The 12,720-nt window shown below is 39.5% G+C and overlaps 2 protein-coding genes across 8 annotated transcripts in view; one reads left to right on the plus strand and one right to left on the minus strand.

Annotated features, from left to right (window-relative positions):
- Nucleotides 1–12,720, plus strand: part of JAKMIP2 (janus kinase and microtubule interacting protein 2) — a 188,108-nt gene that overhangs the window by 155,890 nt on the left and 19,498 nt on the right. For all 7 annotated transcript variants that reach the window (XM_023226954.1, XM_023226958.1, XM_023226959.2 and 4 more), the window contains 3 exons: nt 172–249; nt 3,191–3,394; nt 7,747–7,812. In XM_023226954.1, coding sequence (XP_023082722.1) covers nt 172–249; nt 3,191–3,394; nt 7,747–7,812 — 348 coding nt within the window. The remainder of the gene's footprint in view (nt 1–171; nt 250–3,190; nt 3,395–7,746; nt 7,813–12,720) is intronic.
- Nucleotides 1–12,720, minus strand: part of LOC116418773 — a 103,481-nt gene that overhangs the window by 42,128 nt on the left and 48,633 nt on the right. The window lies entirely within an intron of this gene.

Consider the following 12,720-nt stretch of genomic DNA (forward strand, 5'->3'; position numbering starts at 1 on the left):
TTGTGTGAGACTGTGAGAATTGAACCATTTCCCTAACAGACAAAATTTATGACTCTACAAATACTAGTGATTTGTCTTATGGTAGAATTAGAGGAAACATTAATCAATACAATCTGTATGTCACTTTCGAGTTAACTAAGCTGACTCTATCAATATGGCCCTTTGTTATAGGAACAGTTCTGCAAAATAAAAGGCTATCTGGAGGAAGAACTAGACTACAGAAAACAAGCTCTTGACCAAGCATATATGGTAGGTACAACAAGCGATAGAGACACCCAGAGTATTTACAGTTAAGTACTGTGAAATGAAGTATCCTATTTAGTTTTCCATGCTATGTGCTTGAATAGATCACGACATGCAGTTTATTCATTGACTGGTTTTCAGTTCTAATTTTAGAACAAATACATTCCTAGCTCTTTACTTATTCTTATAAGATTCTTATAAGATATTCTCATAATATCTAATAAATATTTCATTGCACTTCATTATTAACAATTAAAAGGCCAGGCATGGTGCCTCATGCATGTAATCCCAGCACTTTTGGGAAACCAACGTGGGCAGATCCCTTGAGTCCTGGAATTCAAGACCAATGTGAGCAACATGGTGAAATCCTATATCTCAAAAACAAAAATAAAAATACAAAATACAAAAATTAGCCAGGCTTGGTGACATGCACCTTGTAGTGCTAGCCACTCAGGAGGCTGAGGAGGGAGGATTCATTGAGCCTGGGAGGCCAAGGCTGTAGTGAGCTGTGATCGTGCCACTGTACTCCAGCCTGGGCAACAGAGCAAGATCCTGTCTTAAAACAAAACAAAAACAGGGCGGGTGCGGTGGCTCAAGCCTGTAATCCCAGCACTTTGGGAGGCCGAGACGGGCGGATCACGAGGTCAGGAGATCGAGACCATCCTGGCTAACATGGTGAAACCTCGTCTCTACTAAAAAATACAAAAAAAAACTAGCCGGGCGAGGTGGCGGGCGCCTGCAGTCCCAGCTTACTTGGGAGGCTGAGGCAGGAGAATGGCGTAAACCCGGGAGGCGGAGCTTGCAGTGAGCTGAGATCCCGCCACTACACTCCAGCCTGGGCGACAGAGTGAGACTCCGTCTCAAAAAAAAAAAAAAAAAAAAAAATTGAATATATGTTGTGGATGATATTTGGATGAAGAACAGATTGAATGGCAGTGTAGATTAAAGAGAAATTTTATTAAATCAAATTCAATCATTTGGGAGGCGGATCTAGTAGTGGAATAATGTGTTTAATGTTTGTTATGCATATTTTTAATTCATTTATCTCTTAAAACAACCTGTGAGATATAGGTACGATTATTATGATTATTATTCATATCTCATGTATGAGGATAGTAAGATTTAGAGAATTTAAGAACTTTGCCCAAGTTGATAAGTGGGTAGTGTGTAGATCTGACTCCAGATCCTGTGGCCTACCATAATCCAGCCACAGCAGCTGAGGCTTCCATGGTAAATGGGCTGTGCCATTTGTCTCCCACAGAAGATTATGCTGATTAAGGGCCACATGTGATCCATTTTCCTCTACAATTCCTATTACACAATTCTTCATACTGAACTATAGCTCACATTTCTTCTCTCCTTATGCTCTACTGTACATTAATTCATGGTTATGAATCAAAAGAAAAAGAGCAAATTAAAGAACATTTCAAAGAATTCCTAGCAGAGGTTTTTATAATGCTTTCCTGGAAGCAGCTTGAGTCACTTTTGGGGAAGGAGTGAAGTACTTAGTCCCTGCTTGTAACAAAGACGAACTTGTCTTTGCATTCCAAAATGAGTAAGAGATTCTGAGCTTGTTTGATGGGGAAAGAAGAGAATGGACATTCATTGCTAATTAGAGACAGAGAAGGAAGTGATTTTTGCTTCATTTTGCTTCACTTCTACCTTTCACCCTTGCCTCTTCCACCTGTACGAAATTAAGTTGTGTGTTTATGTGGCTCCTGAGACTACTGAGTACTCATTCAGAAAACCATATTTATCCTTAATAAGATAAGATCTGCTTAGCCCAGGACAAGAGCTTGGAAAATATTTCTCACCAAAGCATGTCTGGTCACTTCTGTCAGACTTAGTACGGATAAGAGTGTAGATTTTAGCAACTGTTATTTGAAGCATATGAAAAAAGAAAGAAAAAGAAACAGATATAAGAGGCAGTGGATCCTTCATCTACAAAAGAAAGACTCAGAGAAATATTATAATAAGAGCAGCCATTATAAATCTCAGAGAACTTATAAGCAGACCAATTCCAAAACTTTAGGTCATTTTTGGATTTTATTTCTTAATATTATTTCAAGAAAAAGATTTGGAGACCATAAAGCCATCTTCAAGTACCAGCGGTTTGTCATGTATTAATAGAATGGGAGCGGTATTTTGTGCACAAAATATATCTCCAATTTTAAGTATTTTGTCCTAACTTAGACTATTTATTTCTAGAAGTATGGCTACAATGGTAGGTGTCCTTAAATATATGAAGAGCTGTCTTGTTTTTTGGGGTTTTGTTTGTTTGTTTGTTTGTTGTTTTGAGACGGAGTTTCGCTCTTGTTGCACAGGCCAGACTGCAATGTCCCATCTTGGCTCCCTGCAACTTCCACCTCCCAGATTCAAGCGATTCTGCTGTCTCAGTCCCCTGAGTAGCTGGGATTACAGGCGCGCACCACCATGCCCAGCTAATTTTTTATATTTTTAGTAGAAATGGGGTTTCACCATGTTGGCCAGGCTGTTCTCAAAATCCTGACCTCAGATGATCCACCTGCCTCGGGCTCCCAAAGTCCTGGGATTACAGGTGTGAGTCACCGCACCTGGCCAAAGCTGTCAAGTAGAAGTGAGAACACACTTATTCTCAGCTACTCTTTAGGATAGGAAGTACAGTTATTATAACAAAGTGAGGGCTCTCTAAAAAGGAAAAGTATATAAAATGGGTAGGGTTCCAAGAAAGAACAAATGTTCCCTCACTAAAGAAGTTCATGGATTGGCTAGATGACCCTTACGGAATCTCATAAAAGGGGATTTTCAGAAGTGTAATTAGGCTAGAGAAGCTTTGAAATTATTTTCTTGCTAAGATCCTTTAAGACTAAAGTTGACAGCCATACACATATACATACATAGCGTACACTCCCACACCGCATATCAATGCCAAGTTCCGAAGTTAGACTTTTCTAATTCTATTTGCCAGAGAATCCAGGAACTAGAAGCTACTTTGTACAATGCTCTACAGCAAGAAACTGTTATCAAGTTTGGTGAATTATTAAGTGAAAAACAGCAAGAGGAGCTGAGGACGGCAGTAGAAAAGTTACGGCGGCAAATGCTGAGGAAGAGCAGAGAGTATGACTGTCAGATTCTTCAGGAGAGAATGGAGCTCTTACAGCAAGCCCATCAGGTGAGGACTGAGTCACTGCCTCTGCGTAGGGTTAGTACTAGCAAATGGGACTTAGTACTAAGTACACGGTATTGAGTATGGGTATGGAGAAGCCCAGGAGATACAAGTTATTTTCAGAGAGTAAAATAAATAACCATTGTTTTCTACCTTCATGCACATATAAAAATGACAGTTTTATAATAATTCAATCTTGAGAAAATTGGTGTTTCAGAAGGCCTGCATACTGCTACTATTTTTAGAACTACATTTTCATGAAATACCCTTTGAATTTCATGGAGTCTGATTATCTGCGTTATGCAGGGAAGTAGGACACTCTCCAGGGCAAAAATAGTGCTTTCCATTTATTGCTCACTCCAGTCCATAACCAAGGCTGATAACAATCCGAATAGTGTAAAAGAAAACAAGGATCGTTCACATTACAAGCATCACCAACAACAAAGCCCGGCAGCTGCTGTTTACTTACTGACATTTGCTTTATGTCAGTAAGTAAACTAAGGAATCTACTTACATCATTTCCTTTAATCTTCATAATAGCCCTATGAGGTAAGTATTTTTATTATCTCAATTTTGGAGATAACAATACTGAAGATAAGAATGTTTAAGTGATTTGCCCAAGATGACACAGATGGTAAGCAACAGTCAGGATGACAGCCTAGGTCTGCTGAACTCGAAGGCCAGTGTGTCTGAACACTATTGTACCATCATCCATGACTTATGTGATTCATCAGCAAGGCTAAAAATAGGCACCCAATACTAATTTCCAGCCAAAATTTTTGATTGCAACTCTATTCATGCCATAGCTTGACAGTTGAGGGCTGAGATCCTGGTCAAAATACAGATTCAATAAGGATTCCACAACTGAAAGTGTCAGGTTATAGTATTAAATCCTCAGAAGCTATAAGAAGCAACTGGTACAAAATCCAGATGGCATGAATAGTCGGTAAGAATTGTGTGGTCATCAGTGATTATGGTAAGTGGAAAACAAGAAGGGGTTCCTTTATGAGGCAAATCAAAACAATTCATGGGGGACATGACACTTAGAACACTTCAGATGCAGGCAGGAGCTTTGTAGATTTTATAGGCTAACAGATTACCAGAGTAGGTGGAGAATTCTGAAGTCACACATCCCAGAAATGATAAATACGTATATGTTCCTATTAATGCCCCTTCAGATTCCATCACAAAGGTTTGGGTTTTGACCCATGGAAAGACTCAAAGTCTTTAATAATAGACTCTATGGCATCATTGCATTGCTTCGTGCACTTTTTTTCTAGCAGGGGATAGAAATGTCCCCTGCACAAATTTCTTGTGCTGCAATAGTATGTAATTACTTTCAACAAATTGGGAGTTATGTCATGGAAACACAGAAGTGTTTACTTTTAAGATGGACTAATAGTTATCTAAATTTATTTATGATAAAAACTTTATTCCATTTCAGTATGTCTTTAACCATTTAGCTAGGATACTACACTCCTGAAAGAGTTGATTTTGTTTAAGTTATCCAGTAGTGTCGGTAGTACACTGCATTTCTGAACCTCAGAGAGTTTCGCTGACATTTTCCATCCATCTCCTAAACAAATGTTCATTAGAATATGCCTTTCCCAGTTATTTCTTACTCTTCTTCTTCCCTTTTAATTAATGGCTGAGTTTCATAGAATTATTCCAGAAGATGTGGGCCAGGATTTTTCACATATAACTATGTAATACACTCTAACTTCTAAAATATATCACTAACCATTTATTACACAATTCTGCTTGAATATTTAAGAGTGAACTGGTGAGTTCTTATCCTTAATTCTCTTCTCTCTCCCCGTCTGCCTGTCTTAGTCAGTAGAATTACCATATCTCAAATCACTCTGGCTAGAAACACTGGAGTCTTCTCTGTTCTTTCCCTGTAAGCATTAATATAACACCGCATCCAACTGGCATTTCCCCTAAAATGATTCTGATACTGGTCCATTTTGTTCATTTTTGTCACCCCAGGCATGTACAGGGTCTTTCATTATTCGACCAGCTTCCAGATACTGCCAAATATTCTCTATGGGAATCTGACTCCATCATCTATGCATTTATTCAGTCAAACCTTTAAATGTGTTTCCTAGGTTCTAAATACTGTGCTGACAGAGAATTCACCATGGACCCTGCCTCCACAAAATGTAGGATCCATAGAAGGATATAAAATGATTAACACAAAGAAAAATAATTATGATATATCATAATAAATGGCATTTTTAAAAGCACATGCAGGTGCCATGGGGCCTAGTTCTAGCTCTTCTCTTTTCAGTCCACCACACATCTCATCTCAGCAAAAAGAAATCAAGTGTACATCATATGATGTAGCATAACACATTTATTTAACAAAAAAAATGTATGGACACCTTCTTCATGCTAAACACTACACTAGGAACTGGAGATGGGTGATAAAGTTATTCAGTTTTTTCCATTGTTTGCCTTTTATATTTAATTTTGTTATTCCATCTGGATCTGATAGTTCTTTGAAATCTGGAACTAATTGGTGCCTTATTGGTATTGTCCATTACATTCAGCACAGTCATGAGCATGTAAGGAGGTGCCCAAGAAGCGTAGACGTGGTGCTGAATGGATGCTGCAGTAATTTTACATATTCATGATTTTGTCCATATAGGACTTGCCTTCATATCCAGCAGACATGCCAAGGAATTACTTGAACACTGAAGGTAGAAATATTAGCAAATTTATTCTTTTACTGTGTAGCTATGGAGCACTGACAGCACTATGGAAATATACACCAGCACACACATCACATATGTATATACACACCATCAACATTCCAGTCCCATCCCTCTCTCCAGCATTCATTATGGCATAATTTCAAGGTTAACATTTATGGTCTCACTCTGACCAAAACACACCATCTCTTCTTGCACAAACCTTAGCCCCCTTACTTTAAAGAAGAGTTTCTCAATCTCAACACTGCTGAAATTTTGAAGCAGATATTTCTTTGTTATTTTTTAGGGGGAGGGGTGGCTGTTCTGTGCCTTATCGGATGTTTAGTAGCATTTCTGGCTTCTACTTGGTAGATGCTAGATGCACATACTCCCAGTTGTGATAATACAAAAATTTCAAGACATTTAGATAATGGTGATGGTTGCACAACTTTGTGAATATGCTAAAACCACTGAATTACACAACTTAAAATAAATAAACATATTAACTAACCTTAAAAAAATGTGCGGAACTGCCAGATGTCCCTGACTGGGGCAGGGAGAGACAAACAGGTGAGACCCACTCTTTTAAAGAGAAGGAGATATGCTTTCCAAGTTCAAGTACCCCTTGTTCTAGCATCCCCTTTTTTCTCCTACCATTGCATTATAAAAACCTCTCTTTCTATGTTATCATCCCAGTTGGCTTCTAGTGTTTTCTTCAATCACTCCATTTCTCTATTTTCTAATTATTCCCAGCAGAGGTATTAAATAAGAAGCCTGCATTGTATAACCATGTTCATGAACACAAAAAGCCTTTAGATTGCCAGATATAAATGTGAAGACTTTATTTTACTTGTAAATAATTGTTATGTAATGTTGATTTCAAATACTTGGTGTTTAAATTAGTGGAATTTTGTTACATAACTGAGAGGTAAGTTCAAAGACAGTCTTGGAACTTTTCGTCTGTAGGATTACTTGTGTTATGTTTGTTATGTTCTGGTGTTTTCCTAATTTACCAGTTCCCTCCTGGGAATGTTTGTTGATGTGTAATCTCTACTTTGTTTTATGAGAATTTACCAATTCTATTTTGTGAGAAAATTCTGTCCTGAAACAAGGCTGAAATAGGGTTAAGAAAAAAAAGGTTAAGAAAGAACAATTGGATTGTTTACATCTATATGAGTCAGCCTCAGCCATTTTTAATGTGGTAACGAACAATCAAAATCTCAATCCAAATGGTTCATAACAAAGCTTGTTTCTTGCTCTCTAGTTTTGAGACACACTACACCCTCTACAAGGATTTGATATTCCCAAATCTTATTCCAACTCGCATTCCACTGGCCAAAACAAGTCTCTTTGCCAAACTCAATATCAGTGGTGTGGAATCTACACCTCACTAGGAAGGGGTCTACAGGGATAGGCCCAGTAGAAAGGGTAGCAAACATTTTTTGAAAAGATAATAAGCAACAATGATTTTCTACCACAAGCATAGATAATTTCTGAAGCATGCAACACATTTTTGGGTGGGGAAAAATATAAATGTGATGTTTCCAGCTGCTTGTACAAATATTCAGGTTTGTATAGGAATTTTCATGTTTTCGTTTGGTGAATTATTTTTCTGCACAACTTACTACCTACTGATGCTTTCTTTCTTTTCTTTTCTTTCTTCAGAGAATTCGTGACTTAGAAGATAAAACAGACATCCAGAAAAGACAAATAAAGGACTTAGAAGAAAAGGTATGTGTCAAGTTCAATAAGTATCTTATTATTTGTTCAACCAGAAAGCAATATTGATTTTGCTCACTGTATTTTCTTTCTGGCTTCTCAGTTAATTGTGTGTCTTGCAGAGGCAGGTGTAGTTACAGTAAACCTAGCTTTCACCTTCAGTCAGTCAGAATGCCAGGAAAGAGTCTGCCATCAGTAACTTAGCCTTCACATGTTTGTCTTTTGTGTTTCTTTCCTATTTTTTTATGTGTTTTCTTTCCTTAGTTTCCCCTTCCTTATCTTCATTTCCTTTCCAAAAGTTTCTTCTGAATTTGGTTACCCTACTTTGCTCTTTTTTAAAAAAAAATCTTATAGCACCTTTTTTTTTAACCTTTTCCATTATCATTCATAAAAAGACCTTTCTTCCTTGTGCTGCAGTTTCACCTTAATCAGTTCAGAAATTTGGGTTGATATATGATAATCATGTTGTCCTGTCACTTCCCCAGGGATCTCAAAGAGTGGCTGCTTCCTCCAAGTCAGCCAGTGTTTTTGAGGGGTATAACAACGTGGCTCTAGCAGAGGGCACTTGGAAATGCATGTGGGGTGGGAGAACAGACAGAGCTCAGGCTGGGATGCTGAACAAGCTGCAGTGAGCTACACAGGCTTGCACAACAAAAAAAGTCAAAGCCTGGAATTCCCAAGCAAGATGGCCAAATAGGAACAGCTCCGGTCTGCAGCTCCCAGCCAGACCAACACGGAAGGCGGGTGATTTCTGCATTTCTAACTGAGGTACCTGGTTCATCTCATTGGGACTGGTTAGACAGTGGGTGCAGCCCACGGAGGGCAAACCAAAACAGAGTGGGATTCTTCTTGCCTCACCCAAGAAGTGCAAGGGGTCAGGGAACTCCCTCCCCTAGCCAAGGGAAGCTATGAGGGACTGTGCCGTGATGGCGCACTCTGGCCCAGATACTATGCTTTTCTCATGATCTTCACAACCCACAGACCAGAAGATTCCCTCAGGTGCCTACACCACAAGGGCCCTGGGTTTCAAGCACAAAACTGGGAGGCCGTTTGGGCAGACACTGAGCTAGCTGCAGGAGTTTTTTTCTCTGCAGGAGAGAACCATTCACTCCCCTGGAAAAGGGCCTGAAGCCAGAGAGCCAAGTGGTCTTGCTCAGTGTATCCCACCCCCATGGAGCCCAGCAAGCTAAGATCCACTGGGTTGAAATTCTCGCTGCCAGCTCAGCAGTCTGACGTCAACCTGGGATGCTGGAGCTTGGTGGAGGGGAGGAGCATTCACCATTACTGAGGCTTGAGTAGGCACTTTTCCCCTCAAGTGTAAACAAAGCCCCAGGGAAGTTCAGACTAGGCGGAGCCCACCACAGGGCCACAAAGCTGCTGTAGCCAGACTGCCTCTCTAGATTCCTCCTCTCTGGGCAGGGCATCTCTGAAGGAAAGGCAGCACCCCATTCAGGGGCTTATGGATAAAACTCCTGTCTCCCTGGGACACAGAACTTAGGGGAAGGGGCGGCTGTGGGTGCAGCTTCAACAGACTTAAACGTTCCTGCCTGCTGGCTCTGAAGAGAGCAGTGGATTTCCCAGCACAGTGTTCAAGCTCTGTGAAGGGACAGACTGCCTCCTCAAGTGGGTCCCTGACCCCCATGCCTCCTGACTGGGAGATACCTCCCAGCAGGAGTTGACAGACACCTCATACAGGAGAGCTCTGGCTGCATCTGACCTGTGCTCTTCTGGGACGAAGCTTCCAGAGGAAGGAGGAGGCAGCAATCTTTGCTATTCTGCAGCCTCCGTTGGTGATAACCAGGCAAACAGAGTCTGGAGTGGACCCCCAGCAAACTCCAGAAGACCTGCAGCAGAGAGGCCTGACTGTTAGAAGGAAAACTAACAAACAGAAAGCAATAGCATCAACATCAATGAAAAGGACAACCATGCAAAAACTCTATCCAAAGGTCATCAACAGCAAAGACCCCATGCAGATGAGGAAAAACCAGCACAAAAAGGATGAAAATTCCAAAAACCAGAATGCCTCTTCTCCTCCAATGGATCAAAACTCCTCGCCAGCAAGGGAACAAAACTGGATGGAGAATGAGTTTGACAAATTGACAGAAGTAGGCTTCAGAAGGTGGGTAATAACAAACTCCTCTGAGCTAAAGGAGCATGTTATAACCCAATGTAAGGAAGCTAAGAAACATAATAAAAGGTTAGAGGGATTGCTAACTAGAATAACCAGTTTAGAGAAGAACATACATGACCTGATGGAGCTGAAAAATACAGCACGAGAACTTTGTGAAGCATGCAGCATCCATAGCTGAATCAATCAAGCAGAAGAAAGGATATCAGAGATTGAAGATCAACTTAATGAAATAAAGTGTGAAGACAAGATTGGAGAAAAAAGAATGAAAAGGAATGAACAAAGCTTCTAACAAATATGAGACTATGCATAAAGACCAAACCTACGTTTGATTGGTGTATCTGAAAGTGATGGAGATAATGGAACTAAGTTCGAAAACACACTTCAGGATATTATCCAGGAGAACTTCCCCATCCTAGCAAGACAGGCCAACATTCAAATTCAGGAAATACAGAGAACACCACAAAGATATTCCTCGAGAAGAGCAGCCCTAAGACACATAATCATCAGATTCAGCAAGGTTGAAATGAAGGAAAAAATGTTAAGCACAGCCAGAGAGAAAGGGTGAGTTACCCACAAAGGGAAGCCCATCAGACTAATTAGTGGATCTCTCAGCAGAAACCCTACAAGCCAGAAGAGAGTAGGGGCCAATATTCAACCTTCTTAAAGACAATAATTTTCAACCCAGAATTTCATATCCAGCCAAAATAAGCTTCATAAGTGAAGGAGAAATAATCCTTTACAGACAAGCAAATGCTAAGGGATTTTGTCACCACCAGGCCTGCCTTACAAGAGCTCCTGAAGGAAGCACTAAATATGGAAAAGAAAAACCAGTACCAGCCACTGCAAAAACAACCCAAAATGTAAAGACCATCAACACTATGAAGAAACTGCATCAACTAACAGGCAAAATAAACAGCTAGCATCATAATGACAGGATCAAATTCACACATAACAATATTAGCCTTAAATGTAAAGGGGCTAAATGCTCCAATTAAAAGGCACAGACTGGCAAATTGGATAAAAAGTCAAAAGTCATCAGTGTACTGTATTCGGGAGACCCATCTCATGTGCAAAGACACACATAGACTCAAAATAAAGGAATGGAGGAAGATTTATCAAGCAAGTGGAAAGCCAAAAATTTTAAAATGGGGGGTTGCAATTCTAGTCTCTGATAAAACAGACTTTAAACCAACAAAAATCAAAAAAGACAAAGAAGGGCATTACATAATGGTAAAGAGATCAATGCAACAAGAAGACCTAAATATCCTAAATATATATGCATCCAATACAGGAGCACCCAGATTCATGAAGCAAGTTCTTAGAGACCTACAAAGAGACTTAGATTCACACACATGAATAGTGGGAAACTTTAACACCCCACTGTCAATATTAGGCAAATCAACAAGACAGAAAATTAACAAGGAAATTCAGGACTTGAGCTCAGCTCTGGACCAAGCAGACCTAATAGACATCTACAGAACTCTCGACCCCAAATCAACAGAACATACATTCTGCTCAGCGCCACATAGCTCTTATTCTAAAATCGACCATATAATAGAAAATAAAACACTCCTCAGCAAATGCAAAAGAACAAAATTCATAACAAACAGTCTCTCAGACCACAGTGCAATCAAATTAGAACTCAGGGTTAAGAAACTCACTCAAAACCATACAACTACATGGAAACCAAACAAACTGCCCCTGAATGACTACTGGGTAAACAACGAAATTAAGGCAGAAATAAATAAGCTATTTGAAACCAATGAGAACAAAGACACAATATACCAGAATCTCTGGGACACAGCTAAAACAGTGTTTAGAGGGAAATTTGTAGCACTAAATCCCCACAGGAGAAAGCGGGAAAGATCTAAAATTGCCACTCTAACATAACAATTAAAAGAACTGGAGAATCAAGAGCAAACAAATTCAAAAGCTAGCAGAAGACAAGAAATAACTAAGATCAGAGCAAAACTGAAGGAGATAGAGACACGAAAAACCCTTCAAAAAATCAGTGAATCTAAGAGCTGGTTTTTTTGAAAAGATTAACAAAATAGATAGACCACTAGCCAGACTAATAAAGAAGAAAGGAGAGAAGAATCAAATAGACCCAATAAAAAATGATAAAGGGGAGATCACCACTGATCTCACAGAAATACAAACTGCAATCAGAAAATACCATAAACACCTTTATGCAAATAAATAGAAAATCTAGAAGAAATGGATAAATTCCTGGACACATACACCCTCCCAACACTAAAACAGGAAGAAGTCAAATACCTGAATAGACCAATAACAAGTTCTGAAATAAAGGCAGTAATTAATTGCCTACCAACCAAAAAAAGCCCAGGACCAGACAGATTCACAGCTGAATTCTACCAGAGGTACAGAGAGGAGTTGGTACCATTCATTCTGAAACTATTCCAAACAATAGAAAAAGAGGGACTTCTCCCTAACTCATTTTCTGAGACCAGCATCATCCTGATACAAAACCTGGCAGAGACACAACAACAACAACAAAAAAATTCAGGCCAGTGTCCCTGATGAACATCATTGTGAAAATCCTCAATAAAATACTGGCAAACCAAATCCAGCAGCACATTAAAAACCTTAATCAAGGTTGGCTTCCACCACAATCAAGTTGGCTTCAACCCTGGGATGCAAGGTTGGTTCAACATACGTAAATCAGTAAACATAATCCATCACATAAACAGAACCAATGACAAAAAACACATGATTATCTCAATAGATGCAGAAAAGGCCTTTGATAAAATTCAACACCCCTTCATGCT

Source organism: Piliocolobus tephrosceles, chromosome 4, assembly GCF_002776525.5.
Source record: "Piliocolobus tephrosceles isolate RC106 chromosome 4, ASM277652v3, whole genome shotgun sequence".
Lineage (NCBI taxonomy): Eukaryota > Metazoa > Chordata > Mammalia > Primates > Cercopithecidae > Piliocolobus > Piliocolobus tephrosceles.